At 35.3% G+C, this 23,284-nt stretch overlaps 2 protein-coding genes across 2 annotated transcripts in view; one reads left to right on the forward strand and one right to left on the reverse strand.

Annotated features, from left to right (window-relative positions):
• LOC146132295 (collagen alpha-5(VI) chain-like) overlaps positions 1-7,090 on the reverse strand; it is a 33,951-nt gene extending 26,861 nt beyond the window's left edge. Inside the window, exons 1-6 of the mRNA XM_083397269.1 lie at positions 6,840-7,090; positions 6,147-6,223; positions 5,887-6,032; positions 5,223-5,340; positions 4,657-4,828; positions 3,659-3,732 (exon numbers count right to left, since the gene is read on the reverse strand). Coding sequence (XP_083253395.1) covers positions 3,659-3,732; positions 4,657-4,828; positions 5,223-5,340; positions 5,887-6,032; positions 6,147-6,223; positions 6,840-7,090 — 838 coding nt within the window. The remainder of the gene's footprint in view (positions 1-3,658; positions 3,733-4,656; positions 4,829-5,222; positions 5,341-5,886; positions 6,033-6,146; positions 6,224-6,839) is intronic.
• Positions 7,091-15,315: 8,225 nt separating this feature from the next.
• On the forward strand, positions 15,316-19,713 carry LOC146132296 (integrin alpha-1-like). Its single transcript, XM_083397271.1, has 10 exons — positions 15,316-15,560; positions 15,840-15,919; positions 16,218-16,366; positions 16,880-16,997; positions 17,404-17,578; positions 17,670-17,736; positions 18,039-18,184; positions 18,432-18,540; positions 19,209-19,326; positions 19,531-19,713. The coding sequence occupies exons 1-10, from the start codon at positions 15,316-15,318 to the stop codon at positions 19,626-19,628; spliced, it is 1,305 nt and encodes a 434-aa protein (XP_083253397.1). The 3' UTR covers positions 19,629-19,713.
• The last annotated feature ends 3,571 nt before the right edge of the window (positions 19,714-23,284 follow it).

The following is a 23,284-nucleotide window of genomic DNA, read 5'->3' on the forward strand; positions in this document are numbered from 1 at the left end:
AGAATTAGATTATAATAAGGATTGGAACATAATACGCTACTTTTCTCAAGTTGGATTAAAATTAGACTTACCGAATTCTTCAATACCAAAATGTAATAAGAATTTGAATTAGAACTACATTTAGTTATTTACAGTCATTTTGATTTATATAGCAATTTATACTTAAAGAATGTGAATGGTATATACGTGAGGGCTAATTTTGATATGTTTGACTGTGAGCATATAGCCTATGCTTTTCAAATCTGTACACTTCCTTAATTTCGATTGAGAGACTAAAAATGCCATTTGACGAAATCACACTAAAAATCCGGATAAGATCAGAACCAGAATTAGAGCAAACAAGTAATTCATAAATTAGATTGGAATTAGAATGTCTCATTTTGCTCTAATCCGTTGCATCAACCTGGCCTTCCAAGGGTTGTTGTACTGATACTACTATGTTACTTCGGGTACACGAACCGTTTTAAAGTTTAAACCAATCCAACGGGCAGTTTAGATCACAAGAGACAACTGTGATATGTATTACACAGGGTCTTCAAACTGTGTGTCGCGACCCTTATAAAAAGTGTACATAATTTCAATTTTCGAAGGGCGTCGAACAAAAGTTTGTTTCAAATCCAAATTAGCGGCGATAATAATTAATTGCTTATAGATATTTAAACATGTGTATTTCATCTCATTACTTAGAATTTGTAATGATTGATATATGGTTTATCAACCACGTTTCTCAATTCTGATTCACGGCGCGGTGACGCAAAATACAAAATTGATCGAGTCAAATATTTATTTCAGGTTCAGGTTAAATATGATTTTCGAAGAACCAACTGTAGCTAAGATCAGCGACGAGAACTTTCATTTCCAATTGTGACGTCAGTTTGCGCGTCGACGTATAGAAGCGATAACTCGACCGAAAGAATGGCCACCCTGAAAATAAAACTGCAAGTTCGAATAGGCTAGTTGCATGCATAAAAGGAAAGTAAATCACCTGCGGTAATTTATGCTTGCTGCTTGGTTTTGAAAATCTTCACATTGTTGTAGACCTTTTCTTGAACCGCAAAAAATGCTTTTCTTTTATCACACCTCTAACCGAAACGTGGTTCGCCGCGCATACAAAACACAAACAAACGCCGCTTCCATGCACATAAAGATGCCAACCAGGCCCCCGGAATGGCCATTTGTTGGGACCAACGCCTAGCTTAAAGTGGTCATGGAAACAGCTTGACACACACACACAAACCATGCAAACATACATTAAAGATGGGAGTTTTTGTGACAAATACCTATTATCCTGGTCTAATTTATAATCATTTATAATGCACCGTCTGTTTCGTTATTTTCACGCCAGTACAAAACCCCTTAAAAACAATTTCAAAGTAACAAAATCTCAATCTCTAGCCTACATTAGTACCTATATAGTTACTTTTTGCCCTAAACGAAATAAAGGGCGACGTTTCTCCAAATGAACTATTTTTTGCTACTTTTTATTGTTTAATGTTTTTAGCTGCATGTTGTAAACCCATGGTCAGCGTAAATTTAAGTAAAACCAATCATTAATTTCCCCCCAAACGAAACATATATCCAATTAGACACCTACAACTGTTGGAATAAATAACATGTATCAAAAAGTCCCATCTTTAATTCACGCACCACCCAGAAGCAAAAAAAAAACTGAATTGTTCTTCCAAACGTGTAAGTAAAGGCATAAACATGTATATAGATACGTAAGTTAATTGTGTTACCGTTCCACTAAGATAACTTGAGATTCCTGTTTCTCCGAACTGCAAGTCATAAGACGATGAGCTTTTATCTCCAGAACCTAAAAGGTATATAGTCTTCGCAAATAAACCACCATACTCAGGGGGCCCTAAACATCAAACAAATTTCCAGGATATTAATATGTCACTCTGAACAAGTAAATAATGGGATACTGTAAATAGGTGATGTAGTATATTGAGTGAAAGCGTGACAATATGTAATATAATGTACCTTCCAGACTGGCCGAGAAAATCTCAGTCTTGAGGCTGTTTACGATTTCCTGGAGTTTGTCGAATTCGCTAACTTGGTAGACTCTCTTTAATGTGTTTGTACCCGTGGCGATCGTCTGCAAATTATTCTTAAAATCAAATGAATTGAAAACCCGTTGCGGCTCTTTATTAAGCTATTAAATCTAAAATGGGTCTCGTTTACCCACACCTGGTCCATATGATTATTATATCAAAGAGGCAACCATGTCACTGAAAGAATTAACTAAGTTAAGTAAGATATATTGTTGCACCAGGAGCGAACAGTCGAACACGTATATATATAAATATAAAAATATGTTAATCCAAAATATTTTGTTTGCATTTCTGTGCGATAATATTTTTTTTTGTAAACAGAAGGTTTTATATTATACTAAGCGTATAGCCCAGTCCCCCAAACCTTCAGCTCTGCTGGTACCGCGTTTGCTCCCACTCCTATTGCAAACGTGGTAATTCCGAAAGACCGTACGTAGTCGGCAGATTGCCGTAGAAATTGTTTGTCATTGGACCTGAAATGCAATACCATTAGTTAAAAATAGAACGCGTAAATTTACTTCGTGGTTTAATCTACAAAGTTTAGTCAATAGATGACGTATCTATATAAATTCCATACGATTGATGAGTCTTACCAGTTTATTTCTCAAAACTGTTGATGTTTGACATGAAGCACTTTTAAAGACCTATTTTATAAAGTCAAATAGTTTCGTCGTAAAGTGGACGCAAGTACACAAAGAGTCTGGATGACTGTTCGACGGTAATGGCAATTTATAATAAACCAGATATGAACAACGTTTACCTTCCATCAGTTAAAAGGATGAGTATTTTAGAAGTGGAAGTATCGTTGAAACGTCGCGAACTTTTAAAATCTTCGTTTACGGTTTTGTTAAGTGCATGGGCGGTGAAGGTTTGCGATTTGAATAGTTTAATCTTGTCCACTTTATTCTGAAATAAATGAACATTTTTGATGTTATTATTAAATCCCCCCCAAAACGCCTAACGACAAGAAACCGAGAAGTGTCAAGTTTACTTTTTGTCGGAACCAAGTTATCACATAATGCCCGTAAAAACAGATTTAGTTTTTTAAAGAATATCTACTCATTTAATCCCAAATAGTATTTTAATTGTCGTTAGATTTCAAAACAAATTGTTGTTTTTTCTATGCTTAAAACTAAATATATTATACATAAACTTGTTTTTATAATGATCACTAAATATTTTATCTTAATTCGTTCCAAACTTTTATAAGTTCTTTAAAGCAATTATTTTGTCCTTTTTCGTTTCGAAATGTATAACGGGCACCAGACTAAATATGTATATGCAAAATTAGGTACCGGGCCAAACGCATTTCTTTTTGAATCGAATCCCCTTTCTGTCAAACTTTAGGTCCATTCTTTAGTAATTACTAATTAATAAGTCAAATTCGTGAAATCATAAGTTCGGAAATAAAGACTCATCCAAGCGAAAAACTATAACTTTCCATTTTATATGCTTTTGCAAGAAAAAAGGGGACTAACTGTTACAAGTGCACTTTCAAGAGATTGCGCTTATAGAAGGTATCCTAAATTTATGAGTTTCCGTGGTCCTAATTCTCGTTTGTTTCTATTTTGGTGGCCCAATCATTCCCGATTATTGACAACTTACATTAAAGCATTGGTAACTAGAACAGCTGCCCAAGGCGACTTCAGTTTTTAGCTGATGGTACTTCTTTGGCCTAAAACCACAAAAATATACAGTGTGTTTGCAACGAGTTGTTATCTGAACTACAAAGTCTCACCATTAAGTATAAAAATATTGTTACGCAGATTGTTGTAGCGTCGGTGTGGGTTTAAACTGTTTTTGAAACAATAAACCTGTGATGTTAGACGAGTTGCGCTAAAATGTTTACACAATACCCAAAATATTTTACCCTTAAAATGTCCTCGCCTAAAAATATATACCCTTCTTAACAAACAAAATGACAAGTCCAAATGGAATAAATTATGGAACTAAATATTTCCTTAAATGAGTTTCCGTTTACGATTTGCTGAATGCGGTTATGTTTTGTTTATATCCATTAAACAACTTTAAATCCCATTAGTCCAGAAGCTGATAGTAGCCTAAGTGAAAGACTTACTCCAAATGTATCTAACATGGTGTACCATATTCAAAACGAACTGGAAAAGTCAACGCGTCTTGTTCTAGCTAATAAAAGGTAGGCCTTTACTTGAAATGGTACATCACGTTTTTCTTCTATGATAATTTGATCTATACTGTTACTTCCGTCGAACTGAATGTTATTTTTCGCTCTGACAAGAATTTTTCTGTTATATCGCAATAAAAATCTCTATAAATTATACGTTTAACGAAATAAATACATTTTATGATTTTTCGCGCTTGAAACAAACCTATACTAAGGTTTCATAATATGTTGGATAATGTTGACTAACAATTTGTTTGTTCCAGTGTTCTTGGAAGCATTTGCTATTTGTAAGCTTTCAGCGTGATAGAAGGTACAGCAATCGAGAAAGAAGTTAAAGATCACCGCTTTAATGTCACTCTGACTTACTTCCTTGCTATTATGTTACAAAAATGACATTAAAGCAGGGATTTGGGCAGCTACATAACCATGCAAAAAGTAAAATCGGGCAAAACCTACCAGGAAGCATTGTAAAATGAATACTGGACCACTCCTACGCGGCCAGATCCTGAGATTAGGTCGAAATTCGAAGAAATGGCCTTCGTCCAGCTCTTCACCGTTTCGAAATTCTTATTACCGATAGAACCTGAGCCGTCCAGTACTATCATCATGTCAATCTTTCTGGCGCAATCTTAGCAGAAAAACAAAGCAAAGAAGCTTTTTACTACTATATAGTGATATCACTTGCTCAATGACCTAATATGAAAAAATCTATTCCGGTTTAGCCTTTTGGAGCAAATTCTTGTTTTGTCGTCCAAAATATTTTTTTATGATAAATAATATTTCGTAAAAGGAAGTCACCAACTACATAATCTTGAGAATCAATAAATAATTGCTAGTTTCTGTAAATTACTGGACATTACTGCGAGATTTTTTTTGGTGGGCCTCGCTACGATTTACTCGTTAATGATTTTAATAAAAGAGTAAAATGTTCTAACTTATGTTTAGAGATGAAGCAAGATCACAGATTTGAGGTAGAATAAAATATTTGAGGTAGAAAAAAAAAAACATTTAATAAGCCTAACCGATAGCTTTGGTTTTAATGTCTTCAGTCCACCTTCGTCCTCCGTTAGAACTGTGGTAACAATATCCTGGGCTGTAGAGTCCGCTGGAGCAAGTTTGCTCTCTCGTTGGTGAACAAGACTAATTGCGACATTTATTACAGTTCCTTGCAGTATATATGCCAGTTATCATGTTTAAGCACATAAAAAGATCAGTACTATATTATCGTCACATCTGATTGGCAGCAACAAAATCACGTGAAAAGTTTCCACGAAGGGCAAAAATATACATTGCGTTTATCTTGTTATGAATGTTAGATAAAGGTGTTACTCAAGATACAATGGACGTCGGCAATATTGCAAAGTAGTATAGTAAATTGCATTATAGGGCATTTTGCAGAAATTCCGTATTGTCCGCGGGTATAAATGGAATCTAAAATATCTTGACTTGTTATTTAAATGCGTTATCTTCTTGACAGCATCCTGATCCAACTAATATAATAATTACGAACCTTATGTACCTAAACTGGCCATCTACATATTCCGCTGTGGTTAACATTTTACTTACATTTAACACCAATGAGCACCAGAATACTATTCAACATAATAACGTAAGGGGAATGTTTAAACGCAAGATCACAACATTTTAACGTTGTAATAGTTGTTTTGCAACGTTAGCCACACGTACGTAAAGTTTACGGCCAGGCTTGGTAATCAGATTAAGGCCGAACGAGTCTCCAGGTCGGGCACCAGGTGGCGTTGCAGAGGCGCAATTTCGGTTTGATGAGTTGGCGAGAAGTGGCGTCATGGGACAAGACACAATACTTCCTTGTGCTGAGAAAGACAGTACATAGCTTATTGTAAGCTTGCATTAGCTATATGGCTATGTATAATACAGTTAGCCTGGAATTTTACGACAATGTTAAAAATTTTGTTGCAGCCATCTACCTAAGCTGCTTTCCAACGGCTGTCTTTGTGCTGTCGCATTTTTAGCGTCGACGAGTTTCGGCGATCCGACCAGAATCCTAAACCGCAACAGAAAAAAAAAAATAAACTGTTGCATTAATGTTTACATATTATTTACATATTCCAATCCCGTGACGATACCTCAGAATAAATATAAAAGGTTAAAAGGAAATTCATTGCGAATGAGCCAAATGCCTCACATTTCCTTAGCACAACTTACTTTCTAACACATAACTTATACATTAAAACGATTAACACAGATATTTAAACAGTATGAAGAGAATAAAAATAAAATTATTAACTAATCTGAATCGTACAAATTTATTACCTAAAATCCGTTGAGGGAAAGTTTGATATTAACTCAAAATTATCTCAACCGTATATCAGGATACATATTAAACTATGAGCACCAAATTTAGTAAAACGACCAGCAGTTTGTTAGGAAGGTATGCGATATCTATATATATATATATGTTTCACTCCTATGGGCATTATCAGTCGAAAATATATGGATTTATAAATTACTTATGTCGGAATCTATAGTGTTTATTATGGGACCTGTTATATCACTTACATTTTAACGACCTTTTTTCTATATCCCTTGCATTTTAGCGACTTTCAAAACATATAAAAAAAACTGTCAGCTTTTTGATCAGAAAACTTCAAAACTCTCACCCGCTGTCATCCATAGCAATGCTGTAGCCGTAGTAACTTGGTGCCATACTTTGCGCAAAGTCTACTGAAACAGATTTCTTGGTGATATTTTCGACGTTTTCCGCTGCATCGTCCGAGTTGTTTCGGATAAAGGCAGATTGCAGCAAAACAATGGAATTCGGCGAAGTGTCGATGTTAACCGCAAAGCACAGCTTGGTACATACATTGCACAACACACAAATGATAGTAAAGTACACGTTGAGCAGCGTCATTCTAAAACTTGGTGAGCAACAAATAAAAGAAAGTAAAACAAAAACTAAAATAAACTGAACTAAACGGACTTCAAACAAAGTCATCGGGTGTCAAGCTTTAGCTGATTTACCTAAAATATACAGTGTCAGTAACCCTAATAAAGACGACCTGGATAGTTCGTTCAAACTTGCAACTAAATATACCATAGCCAAGAAAGATCCTCACGAAAACCCCGTACCAGAAGTACACTGACCATCTCAGCAAAACCCATCTCTCCGCTGGTGTTCAGAAACAGGAGGTGCGCAAGTACCAAACGACAGCACGACCATATGGCGCCCCAGCTTGATCACTGATCGTGCTTGCATCGGCGTCCCAAAGCACGTTGTCAAGTTTGCTGTCTATGTTTTTTGTGTTTTTTTGTTTATTTTAAACGCGGAAGTTTATCAGGCATCTCTCTTACAAACCCTTGCTCATCAAAATGAATGCACGCCTAATATATAAATATTTTTCCATTTGTTAAAAACATGCCGTTCGCAAAACATTTATTTCGCATTGCTTGCTTTAACGACCTTTTATTCATTTGGAATTCCATAATACGCCTTTTTGCTAAGAAAAATAGTGGGAACCCGATTGGGCGTAACATGCAGGCGGTAAATAGGCGCAAAACCGCATGTCATTTAGCGCAGATTTTAAGTATAGCTTCATTAGGCGAAAAGTGTATCAACTCTATTGTTAAAGTGGAAAAATGAGGACACCTGTATTAAATACCTGTTTCATACCGTCCGTTTGTCAAATCTATTTCACTATACTGACCGGAATTTGACATGATCACATGCATAAGTGCATATCATTCTCTTTTATTATTTCGTTCCTCTTTCTTTTATAATAATTAACATTTTTATAGTCATGGGAATATTATAATGAATAAGTTTATAATCCCTGAATACAACTAATAGATTACTACTACCTATGTTGGTTTTTACAAATAGACGATATCACACAACGTTTGGTCATCACAGATGTTAGCATTCTCACTCTAGCTTAATGATACCTCTTGTCCTTAGCCAGTAACCGAATGTTTCGAGTTGACATAATATTTTTGACATTATACCGTTCTATTTGACAAACATTAGCATACAGCAGTAAAACACGAAGCGGGCAACACGAACTAATGTCGCAATATACAAAATCAAGTTGATTCCTATATTAACCTGACATACGTTTCTTTAGTTGGCCCTACATGGTACATCTTACGACAGAATGTGCTCAATAATCGAAAGCACTTGTCCCTTTAAAATCGTGTGGAAGGCTTCAAATTGCTTCACATACCGACGAAACCAAGATTTTTTGCTGATGTAGAATAAATTTGCGTAATCACAATACAGTGTTTTAAAACAAAGGGGAAAGATCCAGCAACGCGTCACTTTCTGCTGACTCTCGTATGTGTTATCCGGACCTTGCGTTCGGTGTGGGTCAACAGAAAGTAAGCCTTGCGTCTGAGGACACCAAGACGTTTAATTCTTATTTTGGTTTTGCCTTTACCTTTTCTTAATAACCTGCGTTCGTAAATGTGGATATAGCCGGCAAATTATACAGGAGCCACTAAAATCGTAGAATTTCCTGAAATTTTGAGATATCCAGGAAGTTGGCAAAATTTTGCACCTCGACTAAGTTGTACTAAAACACTTTCGGAGTTAAAATATCAAAATAAACTACTTTTTAGAAAAAAATGTATACTGATTCTTATAGAACAATTTTTACGCGACAACATACCCAACGGTCCCCGCCAAAAAAATTACCAGATGTTAAAAATACCGCTCACCATAAGTAACGAAACCTGTTGCAGTATAAAATGATCAATCTGTTCGTTTGCGAGACGACAAAATAAACTCACGACAAAATAAATTAAGCTGTTACCTCGGAATATAGCTCTATAGGTAAATAGTTAGTTCCGGTATATTAAACCGACAAGACAAACTTGGTTTAAATGTATTTATTTCTTGTGTCTGACATACAAATGCGATGTTAACAATTTGCATTCTTTTTATAGTAATTGTGCAATATATTGGATTGGCATAACATATTGCAAATTTATTAAACTGGAAGGAAGTAAATTATGTGATATGGATTCATAAAAAAACGTGTTTTTTATGTCATGCATGGGGACACTAAATGGGTTGTTCATAAGGAAATAAAAATAAAAACACTTTTCTTTACTTAAGAACTTCTATAGTTTCGTTTTTCCTTGTAGTGTGACTAGGTCGGAAAAATGAAACAGCCAAAACGTCAAAATTGTATTTGTGCTAGGTAATCTCTAATCCAGTGAATTTAATGTTTTTTCTATCACATTTACCCTTCTGTGATTGTTCTGTGTTCACACCTCTTATATTTCGCAACAACAAACTTGCGGATGTAGCTTTTTTTAAGCTTGACAAATCGTTTAATCAAGGAAACGTGACACCCTAAGCCAGCGCCCTTCAGTATTTGTTCGTTGTTGGCCTTTAACCACTCAATAATAACTTCGTGTACTTCGCAAACAAAAATCCGTAAAAAAGTCTAGTCACAATAAACAGATTTACAGGATGCCATACTTTAATAAAAGTATTTAAAACAATTCTACATAAGCGATAAGGGTGACTTATTTCCGAACTATTCTTTATAGCCGTCTTATCATTTTGTCAGTCAATACATTAGCCAGGGGCGGATCCAACGTTGGTCCTCGTGCCAATACCACCCTCTATAAACTGTATTTGTGTTGCCTATGGTATAATTAACTGAATTAACAAAAATAACGCTAAGTTGCGCGGCCATGCCCCCCTAAAAAAGCTGCATTTTTAGCTTATTTTAACTAAGTAAATGCAAAATTGTTTACGCTTTGTGCGAACGAAATTATGTTGATCGAATGTCTTGCTCCATTTGATTAAAATTCCTGTTTTTTTTTATTTTAGCAAAACATGGTTTTTCGCATCTATATGTTCTTACTAATCTTTAAATTCACCACACCACTTTATCGCCTAATAGATTTTTTTGAATAGGTTGAATGTTTTAAATTTAGGTCTAATGTTTTTTTGAATTTTTTTATCTCTGTTACCTTAACTTGTCAGAAAGAAAACGGAAACAGACCAGCAAAATTAGAAAATTACAAACCAATAGTTGATTACTGACACCAAGGGATACAATCTTTCGGGACTAATTTTATAAGATACGTATGGTTTATCCAACCCATTTGGCTATCAGTGAGACTAAATTATTTAATTATTTTTATTACTAGTTGAACTTTTTTATTTTGGTTGACCATTGCGGGCTGTTAATTCAAAATATTTATTTTTAAATAAAAAAGTTCAAATTGAGGATGTTAGTTAACGATGAGTAGATTTTAAAATTGTGGAGTTATTTAAGAGCCGTTATATGGCATGATTGATTTTGTCGAAATCCTTGATTCTCTCTTATGTCCGCAGATATTGAAGCTTTTCTATTGACTCTTTTTGCTAAGTCTAAAATATACTTTAGGCCAACGCCATTTATCTTACTCTATCGGAATCGCTATGTCGATGATTTCGTTTACGTAAGTTTGCCACTAAGTGGATGTTTTGTGACCTAACATGTCTCGATGTCTCGATATTTTCAAACGTTCTTTTTCAACACGGAACCAAAGAAAAGCTGAGTATCCTAATTTGCAACCGGAGAAATTCACTCGATTTCTGTCGATCTTCGACTATTAGTTCCATTTAAGCGAATCCGTGACCCAATCATCAGCCAATATGCAATTTTAAGCACCAAACGTTGAAAAATTTGATACGTAGACGGCTTGACGTCATAATTCGTGCGCACCACAGCGACGTTTTTTCCACGACATCGAGTTTTTCCTGTTAATTGTCTCAGTAAAATTTTTAAATTAGCTAGTGCGTAGCAGTTCCGATTCTTGTTATCATGCTAGTCACGTTGTAGCGCTCTACTGTACATGAAACAGAGTATTTGAATTGTGGATACTTTGTTCCGACTGCTGTTAGGCTCGGAGAGGAGCTGTGATACTATAAGGAACTTAAGTTCTGTCTATAATAGTTGCAGACATTTAAGTTTTTGGTTAGGTTTTTGGCTAGTACTGGTTGAAGTGCTGTGTTTATTACATGCTTCCAAGTAGTTAGCCCGTATAATTAATGAAAAAACAAAATTGTTTTTAATGTCATAAATAAGCAAAACATTACAATTATGGCTAGCACGGGAAATGATATAATAACTTTCAGGCACATATAGGCAATGTAAATGTTGGCCATATTTTTTTTTACAGGTGTCATATTATTTTAATGTTGTTATGTTGATATGACAAATCTGGGTCTTTTTGTTTTTATAAAGAAAAAATTAATTGTACGCGTAAGACGTAGAATAGAAAAGAGTGTATTCGCGTAAGTTACTTCATAAAAGTAAACCTACATTAAGAGCAAAGACCTTTAAAGAAAGTAATAATTTATTGTTTTGATTTTTCAAATTAAGTTGGGAAATATGCCGTTACGGAGAATTAAATTGCAAAAAGATTACAGAGAATTCAAGGGTAAAAATGTCAGGTTAAAGGGGTTTTCGAGCGTCGTGAACTGGCCATCTTTTGTATGTCTTTTAAAACCTAGTTAGCAAATCATTATTTTAAGCAAACTAACATATTATGAGGTATTTGTTTTAAAATTTGCACCTTTGGCGCCAACTAATTGTGTATTGCTCACGAAAATTTGTTCTCTTGGCGCTCATTTATAAAATTAACTCCTTCAAACACCCTCAAAAGTTGGTGCTGCATGTAATACACGGTTTCAAAACATGCTCATGCATAACTTAGAACGCAGGCCACTGAACCTTACGTGTTGAGACATATTACCAATCATTTAAATACAAGTTAACAAATCTAATTTTAATCATCGTCATAAAATGTTAAATTGCACGCAGAAAGTTCAACGACTTTTTCGTTGACAGCAACACCTCCGATCCACTTTTACTTACTAATTTAACCAGCAGGTTAAAATCTCATCGACATGTTTTATAGTACGCCATTTACTCTTTTATTTGTTTGCATTTATCCTAAGATAAAAACTATACAAGATATTATGGTTAGTCGCAACATGAAGCATATACTGCTGTACTTGGTGGATAAAACAGTAAATTAAACGAAATTTCATGTTATAGCTAACCAAAAATTGCATCCCCAATCCCCTTTTAACTAATCGAAACGTTGTTGTGCATCAAGGGCAACCTTATCTTCCATATGTTTAATCTATTTCAAAAGTTTCCTTTTTCGCAGTTTGCCTTAGATTTGATTTCCCATAGATACCACAATTCATGCATGCCAACAAGGTAAAAGTAAATTTTAATTGTTTATGTTTTGTAGCATACACTAGCAAGCAGTTCACTTGTAAATAGCTCGACAGTATTTCGCGTAACGTACACACGCCAAGTTCCGTTCGCTTCAAGCACTTACGCTTGTCACGAATTTGTCGAAGGCATCGTCGACAGCGCTTGTTCTGTCACGTCTTGCGCGAACACTGCGTTCTTTTCGTAAACAAAATCCCAAGATAGTTAACACTAGTTGGTAACAGATTAGCGATTTTGCGTTAAATGGACAATATTTGCTTTATGCCTATAAGCTTTAGTAATTCAACATGATAGCTATACTTATTACATCGCCCGTTATATGTCTATATCAGAACTGTGTAAACTATGTCCGTTAAATGGTTCGGCTCTCATCTTGATATAATAGGTAATAAGTGAAACATTGTAGTAAGTACAAGCTGTGGTTTTCAAACTAAATGCCTATTTAGATTGAGTTATCAACTATTGATAAATGAGACTTGGACAAACACTATCCGAAAGGGTTACCTTTCAATGTTATGTGTATATTACTAAGAAGAGTTCTAGTTTTTTGCGTGTGTTTGATTTGTCTTAGTTTATTTCTAAGAATGCTTTGTAATCAGTTCGGTTGTTCTGGACTAGGAGTGAAATTCAACCATCGTTTATTTTTCATTCATTTATATTACAAAGTTTAACCATTTAGGAAAAAGAAAATAAGATGTAACACGAAATAACATTAGAACAATGGTTTTCCAAAAAATACACTACAACCTATACTAGTATATAGCCTGGTAGCTGTGCCTTCCTATTTAAGAAAATGTTCACAATTGAGGTGTTCAAGTACCATGCATCAGGAAATGACTGTAATTTTTTCTTGAACTAACGACAGCAGGGGTCGGGAACCTATGGCTCCGAGCCACATGTGGCTATTTTTGTGACGCTATATGCTTCTTTTAATGAAAAAATCTTGCTTGCAAAAAACTAAGTTATCATTTCTCAGCATGATCTAAATAAAACCGCATGCGGCCATGGCCGCTTTCCTAACTTTATTTTTCCTTTTTTATTGCACACAGTAACAACATTTTTGGCGATTTGGGCGAATCCTAGTACTATTACTATTTTCGGGACTGTCATCCCGTTTGATAGAATCTTTTTACATCCAAAATGCCCTGCTCTTCCGTCGAAATTCTGTAATTAAAGTGGTGCAAACTTAACTAAATCTTTTTTGCGCTTAGTATATGTCCTGTTTTTTAAAGCCCTGTTCAGATTACTACACTTTTTCCAACTATAACAAGATGTAATAAAAGTATTAAATATATCTCGTGGTAATAAAACTAAGAATATTTGGTTATATGACTCCCTTTGCTAAAAAGGTTCCCGAACCCTGAACTACAGCAAATGATTATATGGCTTAATGTACATTGAAATCGTGGGATTCATTACATGCCGTTTATAATCGTGGCATTTTTGTTTAATAAGCGTTCTATGTACAAACTTTTTGAATACCATCTATTTCGTTTGGGCGGGAGGTAATTTAAACGTGGTCGTGGCGTCAAATAGCCTATCAGGGCTTTATGGTATATATTAGGAGGCGTAAAAGACAACGCTTAACAAACAGTGAACGGTGAAAATGCGAAATTGCAGATCAGTTATCAGTTATCACCACTGGGTAGTTAAAAATATGCCCATGCAGGTGGTGTCGATGTTGAGCTTCGGTTTTAGTTTTTGAATCGACAGGAATTCTATTAAAATTTAATCTTCTAATGCAAAAAAAAAATATTTGTTCAATAAGAATGAAAAATTATTGTAATACCCATCCACAACTCAACCATCGTACCTCCGAGTCAATAAGATCTTTATGCTGTTAAGTCGACTAATTTTAAAGGTGGGTCAGGAAATATATTGCCAAACAATTTAAGCAAGGTATCTTGAAATATTGTTCTAAAAGGCTGGTGTCTTCAAACAGTCGAATTTAATCTGAAAGCATCACTTTTTCCACCTCCTCCATACACCCACCATCTGGGAATGGTCTATCAGAAATAGATTTTTTTCCGTAATGACATATGTACAATTACAGACTTTTCATTTCGATTGACAGCCTTTTCCAATGCGTTTCGCTGTGTTGAAAGAGAGGTTCCTAATTTCGTTAGCAACTCCTCCCTCGATATTTTTATTCTTGCAAGGTCTTTCTAATGTCAAGATGTGAATGCTATCGCCTCCACTACAGTACAATATTATAATATCAGAACTAATTGTTAGTTGTCGTAGCTGCCGCGATTTTTGCATATTGGAAACAAACAACGGCTATTGGTTATATAACGATTTTCGTATTTTCTGATAATTGACTGAATAGCAAATTAAATACTTTGGGTTTCTGGCGTGCCATATTTTATTAGGTCGCGTGCCGCGTGTTGTACACCCCAGCATTAAATAAAGCCGTTATCTGTCAAGCGTGATACAATATCTCTGACAGCTACAAATTTATAGTATGGTAAGCGCGGGACTGGCAAGCGCGTGTTCAGAAATCTCCGATTTAGGGAGGACTGGTATTTATTCTTTCGCGTGTTCAGGCTGGTAGGCGTTTGGCTAATGCACGGTCGTTATATGGCTATATGTGCATCGTAGTCGGTACACCACGTTTTTCGATTTTACGCAAATGTAAAACATTTGATCACGAGATGATAGATATTTCCTGTCAATGTATGAGTCTCTGTTGTTAGCACAACTTAAACCGTGGCTCGACACTTCGGAAAAGTATAAGCGATTACCGAAATAACGAAAGGCAGCGAAACAAGTCTACATTGTGGAGTATTGCTGTTTTAATAATTTTTTTTTTAATTATTAAAATAAAGTTTATTGATCTCTGGCTCTTTGTAATATTTTGTTATATTTTTTAGAACATATTTTTGTAAGCATGGACGGAGCAAAATATAGAGCAATAACATTTAATCAGATTTTGGTTTCCATCGTCTGTGCGGTTTGCCAACTTCGATTTTCGACTGCCTCCAACATTGGTGTAATACCAAGTACCTTAAGGTATCTACAGTCGCCTCTGGTCGCACCCAGTTCGTTACCCAACCCCGCTAGAAACCCGGGGGCTCTTCCTTCGGGGGTCAGTCCATCTTACTATGGATACGATATTCTTCTCGATAAGAATAGGTTTGTTCCTTAAGTAAAAATAATATCACTTTTTAAGTATGGCGGTACATCACTGTATATATAATGTCAATTTCGAAATATAATGTCAATTTGAAACTTTAAACCTGCTAGATTAAATAGATATATACGATATCTTAATAGTATGCGTGCGATTACGTATGTTTTAGAATATCGTTTTTTTACAAATATACAAGATTTTCTTCTGTGAAATAGTTTTATCTTGGCAAATGCCATCTAAATAGTTTTCAATTAAATTTCCCTTAACGCTTTGGTTTACAGAGGAGTAACTGTCGGAGCTCCAAAATTTGTTGATCCCAAAAACTTGTCACTGCAGAACGACTTCCAGCTCACCGAAAATGGTATAAAAAACTTCAACAACAAATATCTATAACTTGTTTTGCTGTGATTTCATTATATTAATTTTTCATTCACGAGTCGCATCGTTTTAGGTTGGTTAAAGCAAAAATTATATCCCTGCTTGTCATTTACTATATAACATGAGTGATTTTAAACAGTTTTCCAACAGGGATAAATTATCGAATGGCTAATGCCCTAAATCTCAGCCTTCCCCTATTACTTAATCATTCTGGATTGAATATAACTAAAATTAATCTGTTTACATTTATGTAAGGCTAATACATTTATTAACGTTTTCAGCGCAGGGGGACTTGATTAACTGCAGGTTGAATTCGTTTTTTACAACAACCGCAAATCGGCCTTCTTGTGCTTCGAAGGCTCCACCCAGCGGCAAACCTGGTGACTCGATCGGATTAAGTTTGGGAATATCTCCAACGGGTGCCACCCAGGTAAAATGTATATAACTCTTTACGCTGCACGGTTTACTATGAATAGCCCTCAACTATATGTCAAATCATATTGATTTAAGTCATTTAGGTTCAGGGTCCATTTTCCTAAACTATATCCGTGAGACCCCAGCTGAAAATACTTCGCTGACCTTTATAGGTCGAATATGACAGGTTAAAGAACCACTGATTTAAGCTGTCACTTACTTGTTTTAATTGGTATTTCATACAAAAAGGTTACACGCGTATGCATGAATAAAAGATTACCATAATTAAGTTAAAGACAAGTAGTGTCGAATAAATTCTTAATTTTCTGCTGTCCAAACAGGCAAAACTATCATTTGTTAATTCTCTTTTATATTTTAGTTTACATTATTTTATTTGGTGGAAGTTAGCTGAACATAACAATTTTTTGTCATTTTTAGGTTCGATCTTAGACCAGTGTTTGTAACTCTATTTTGAGCACGTTAGTTGGCATGTTAGTGACCCGGTTCTAACCATGCGTTTCCCACCCAGGCATGTTCTCCAACACGTCTTCAGAACTGTTCTGTTGTTAACTACAGTCCTGGATTTTGCTATAACAGCACCAACTACGGCAACACTTGGACAGCCGGCCCGAAGACAAAAAAGAATGGTAACATTGTTATATAAAAGGGGAAATATATTATTCTTTTTCAAGCTTTGGAGCGTGCGAGTCACGTCGGTAATTAATCAGCTGTGATGAATTTTAAGAATGGCCTTGGCGCATTGTGCGACAGCGGCCATAAAGGACGTCGTTAAGCTTTGTAAGAAAGCGGAATGGTGCACGTTCCGAAAAATCGCAAAACGCATTCCTTAGCATGGAGTTTTATTGACAGCAATTTCACTAAAAATGTCTAATTACAATTATCGTAACGTATTTTACGTTATACTTCATAGTCGAAAATGTATTAATTTAAAAGCATTGGAGTAGAACTAACATTTAAAGAACACTACGACTAAAGTTGCACTCGCTACAAAACGTTTTTTGCCTGACCACTGTGCGAAATATGTGTTTTCAGAGTGCCCTAAAACCAACTACGACATCATGTTCGTGCTCGACGGATCTTTTTCGATCGGATACTTCAACTTCGAGACGGTGAAAGATTGGACGATAGCGGTGGCATCTTTCTTCAATATGGCGTCTGGGCAAGCCAGAATCGGGGTCGTGCAATATTCCTACTTCAACAAAACTCAGTGAGGAACTCGGCTTTCTCTGTTCTAGATATTTAAAGCGGCGTCAGTAAATTAATATGAATGTCATTATTCGTTTATGTGTTTTCTTTAGTCCAAGACTGAACCAGATGAGAACTGAAGTTAAGTTGGGAGCGTGCAGAAACCAAGCGTGCTTCAATGTAAGTTAGTTTTAAATATAGAGCCGCAAAATAAGTGCTTGATGTAGTTGAGCCATGATATACGGAATGCTTTTAATTGCACATCAAAACTGCGTCGGATAAACAACGTTCAATAACAACTTTTGAATAGATGGAAATATGGTTTTGCTTGTGCAATCTTTGCATTTTCCGAGGTTCGCTTATTTTACCTTTTACGAAGTAATAACAATAGGTAAACATGAATATGGATTTACCTGCGAAATATAAATATTCTGTTTAACAAACCGAACACAGTACATTTTTTGCTGTTTGTAAACCCACAGAAAACAGTAAAGGGAATCAACTGGTTTCGTTCTCAAACCTTCACCGCCGAAGCTCTCAATAAGACGGTTAATGACGATTTCTTCGGGTCGAATCGTATTAATGACAGCAATACAGCCAAAATTATGGTTTTGCTCACCGATGGAAAGTACGTAGAAAAAATAAAAATCAGCTCATTGCCTTGTAAAACATCTGTTTATGTATTCTCAATATTTACTACCTTGTACGATAAGTTTTAGCACGTAAATATTTCGTTTCCGAAACCTGGCACTTTCTCTTAAATCTTTATTGAAAATTAGTAATTCTTGCGATTTGAGTAAAACACTGCAGCCCAAGCACTATATGCTATATGTTCAGACAATTGCAGTTGTAGTAAATGCATTTCACGCCTGCAGATCGACCGACGGCAAGTATCTGGTTGATTCTGCGAACTATGTTCGAAATTCGGGAATCACTCCTTTCGCGATTGGTGTTGGATCTGGGGCAGTACAGAGTGAACTCGGTGTAAGTCATTTATTATAACTTTCTGTTAGGACTCAAAGCGCTACCATTTCGCAAATTGTAAATGTAGGCCTCCGTAACTCGTTCGAATTGCTGGCAAAACACTTTTGATATACTTATCAATGTGTAAGATGTTTCGAGTCTATTTGATTCTTGCAGCTAAAAGTATATGTCTTATCGTTTTTAGTTTTTCTGGACATTTGTTGAGAGGCGTAGCTAAGGGGGGCGGTGGGGTACATATGTCCCAGGGCGCCAAGGTACAAGTGCGCCAAAATGAGGCTTACAAATGCCAAAATGAGGCTGCTTCTTCTTTAAATGAAATGTCCTATTAAAATTTAAATTGCTTTTTCGTATAAAGCAAGGTATGTTATATAAGCTATTGCTACCAGGCATAATATCAAGTTTGTAGAGCTCTTCTGGCAAATGTAATTTTTTTTTTATTTTGCACGTTTCGACGTCCTATACAGGTCGTCTTCTTCAGGGTAAATAACACTGAATGCGACTAGTACAGTGCACGATAAACAAAAATGTATATTATGTTAATGTAATAAAAAATGTGCTTAAACATTGATGAGAAGGCACCAATTTTATAGTTTGCCCTGGGCGTAAAATGTCCCGACTACGCCTCTGTATTTGTAAAACTATATATTATGATTTAACTTCGTCCGCAGATAATCGCCACTGGCGACCCAAAGTCGACAAATAGAGTTTTCAAAGTGGGCGACTTCTCCAGTCTTACTAAGATTATTACCCAGCTTCAAGCCGCTATTTACGTCGTTGCCCTGGAAGGTACAGCATTGTTGCAAATCAAAAAATCGAAAATATGAATGTTGATAAACTAAATTATATCTTGTCAATTCGAAAGTGTGACTTTCCAATTCGTTTCTATTAAATGCAGTAGAGTGTTTACAGACCTTTCGAGGTGTAAGTTACCCACACAGGAAATTTCCATAAAACATGATTTTCCATCGTTGTAAGAATTATTGTTTTCAGGTGCTGGAAACGCTGCTACATCGTCCTACAGCGACCAATTTGGTGAAATGGGATTTTCGATCAAGTACGGTCAGGTAAACGAAATATTTCATTCATAATAGGAATTATCAATAATAATAATGCTTTGGTTGAAATGAAAGTACGATTGTGTGTGGTTGGCGTTGATGATTGTGTGTTGCGGTAAGCGGTAAATATTTATAGCATCTGTCGAAAAAGTCAACTCCTCCAAAAACTTTGGTAAGTTAACTTAGGAATATAAAAGGGCTATTATAAGTCAGAGTTTTACTAAGCTTTTTAAAGATCTTACTTGCAGCATTATACTGAAGGCTGAACGGAAAAATGCTACACGTTAAAACATCAAGGTAAAATGTAGGCCTATCAGCATTATGTACACCAGCATTGTAATATGCTAATAGTTAGTAAAATTTAAATACAAACTAACATGTCATATTTCTTGACAGCAATGTAATGTAAACAGTCTTTCTTTTGTGGCCACAAAAACGTGATCTACCAAGATTCGAGACTTCAATTGCTCATCGGGTAGCAATTATATTTATTCTCCAACGTGAAATTCAAACTGGCGAAGGCTACTTGAATGGCTCTCCGAAACGTTGGAGAGACTTTGTTGTGATATTGTAAGTGTACACAAAAAATAAGCGCATTGTATAGTGCGCGAAAGTTTGTTGGATAATTCAGGTAAGTCGCTTAGTAGGCAATCATACTTCAACACAACCAGGGCCAACGACCGAGCTAAGTTAAGAATACAAAAAAGTTTTTTTTGCTGCGGCCAATAAACAGCTTTACAACTTGACTGATCACCGTTCACCGCTTTTTTCTTCTAAATCTTTTTTTTCTCACATTGTCATTGTATATCCTAATAATCCTAAACTTTCAAATATCATGGGCTGTATTTGAAGAAAAACATGGACCAGTAACTCGTGGGCGTTTTAAATAAAACATTTTGTATTAAAATACTGTAGCATTGTGAAATAACATTTGAATCATTTATCTAGTAAGAAAATGTGAATAATATTCTATATTTAGAGAAATTTAATTAATATTCAGTACTCCTATGTTAGGTATCCTTACAGATATATTAGCTCAGGCAAAAATTTGTGAGCGTTGTGTCATTCGAGGTGTTTTAAATTTCGATACCAGGTTTAATTTGCTATAATGTTTTAGAAATTTAAAAACCCTATTTTATAGTCTTACCAATAAAGTGCATAATGTAACTAATTATTAGGTTCTCACAGAAAACGTGATACGATAAGAAATAAAACGTGAAATGTGAGATGCAGATGTAATAGCAATAAAGTTACGTGATTGAGAATGGAAGATTGAAAGGAACAACACACTTAAAAGCGGTAAAATAAAGAAACAACCATGGGTATTAATATTATGGCTATAATGATAAATAGTACATATCCGGTGAATTCGAAGATATTCAAGACCAATTTCAGTTTTACGAAGCAAGAAATGATGGCTGTAAATCGACGAACAACTTCCAAAAAGGGCACACTTCACATATTTTTAATTCAGATATTGTTACTGATTTGTTCAACACTAAGTGGCTAATTAACAATAAAATAAACCAAGCAACGGAAAAAATAATTAGTTTAAACCTTGCGAGAAACACAAGGAGACTTCTTTTATAGAAAATGCTTGACTATAGGTATAATAACACCTGAATTTTAACAACTTGAACATTTATAGAAGACACGGTACCGTCTAGGATTTTACGCAAACCTGCGTAGTATCGCTTTTAACTAAATTTGCAAAATCGATATCGTAAAGAACAGGATTGGACCACCTTTTTACATCAGTTGCCGCATTTCAAAGTCTGTAGTATAATAAAGAGCCGCAGATCGAGGTATAGTGATTTCTTGTGCAAGCCGACAGAGTAAGCGGGAGCAAACCGAGGCCGTAGGCATGACATACGAAGTTCTAAAAACATGGTCACAAACGGTTGGAACTATAGAGTTTAAGCAAACTGCGTTTTATTAACTAATGTAACAACTAAACATTGTTTTAAGTTAATTCTTGGAATCAGCCACCATACAATGTTACACTAGACCGCGGTAAAACAAAGTAAATACGGAGCATTGTTTTTAACTAAGGCACATATACTACCTCTCTGTAAATTGATATATTTCTCTTCAGCTAAATGAGCCACAAAAAAACATGACCACTGGTCTTAAGTATTTCTATTTTTTTATTTAGCTGCAGACAAACGAAAGTCACAATAATGTTTTGCTATAGAACTTAAAAGTCTTTCGTAGGTTTTACCAGTTTACCGAATCCTAATGAAATACAGCTTTATTTTGCACTTTACTAGGAACGAACACAAACGATGATAAAATGCTACCGTGGGTTCGAAAATTTGATTAGTAAAACATGAAAGCGGTTGCGTAACTTTCGGCATTTCAGTTCAGATTATTGTTACTGCTGCATTTATTCAATATGAATGTACATGATTACTTTTTAGCGACATTTCTATAGCGACGCTTGAAGAGATTTGTAAAAGAAGAGAATTAGTCCAGTTAGCCTATTTTAGAATAAGTCGATAAAGTATTATGTGTTCATAAATATTGGTACAGTTAGGCACAAGGAAAGTATTCGAAGTAATATTATGACACTTTGGGCGGAACAATATAGCATAGATTCAATACTGATTTAGTTCTGGTTCGTATTTAATTAGGTGTAGGAACCGTGGTAGAAATTAGAAAGGTTGCTGTTAAATCGTTGGTACATTCAAAATTAAATTAAAAGCGTAGAATTCTTAGACGACGTTCTGACACATTAGGCAAACTGCTGGGCGAGTCCCATATATTAGGAAAAAACAATCCTGGACGGCTCACATCATTTTAAACACTACGCAACCGTTTTACCCCCATATTTGATATCTATAACACATATGATATTGTTAAGCTTGTAAACCAGCAGCAAAATTTTAAATTAGTTACCTTCCACACACCATATATGACATTTTTGGTCACGGCATATGTCGCTCTTTATATGCAGAAATGTTGTTCGCAGACATTTTAGCATGATTATAATGAACTGTACGCGTCTATGACCCCTTTCAAACAGTATATTTTACTTATTTAAATCAAAATGTAGCATTTGACGGAAATCTTTGATGATCTAAAGGCCCTGTTTGGACCATGGCAGACCGTCATGATTTTTTTCGCGCCTAACATGAAGAAATAAAATAAACAGACCAATTCAAATCACTTTTTTTAACCAATAAAACTATCTCATATATATATAACAGCACAAAATGAACACCCGAAATATCCGCCCTGCTCGCAAGCTATCATCCATTTCTAACGGTTCACCCTTATTCACTCCTTTTGGTTGGTTCAGCCATGCAAAAAATGTATTCACCCTGGGTTGAACCATACACCTGGTTAAGAAACACTGGCTTAAATCATAGCCTTAGTTAGTCGAGTATAGTTTTTGGCTCAAGTTTGGACATTTTTGCCTAATTTAGAGTACATCCGACATCCGTGCACCCTAAAAATGAAAAAAAAACATATTGTGGTAATTTGGGCAGTTTATCGATGATAAACACTAAATATTTTAATATGATTTCATAGTCAAAAATTACTGTCGTTTTAATATCGACGCTAGATATTACAAACCGACTAACAGTTGTCACTAAATTAGTACGAAAAAGGATGTCAAATGTGTTTAATCATGCGCACCGGAAAAAAGTGATAATTTATGAAAGAGATAACAATCGATTTCATTT

This window comes from Ascidiella aspersa, chromosome 9 (assembly GCF_963924565.1).
Source record: "Ascidiella aspersa chromosome 9, kaAscAspe10.2, whole genome shotgun sequence".
Lineage (NCBI taxonomy): Eukaryota > Metazoa > Chordata > Ascidiacea > Phlebobranchia > Ascidiidae > Ascidiella > Ascidiella aspersa.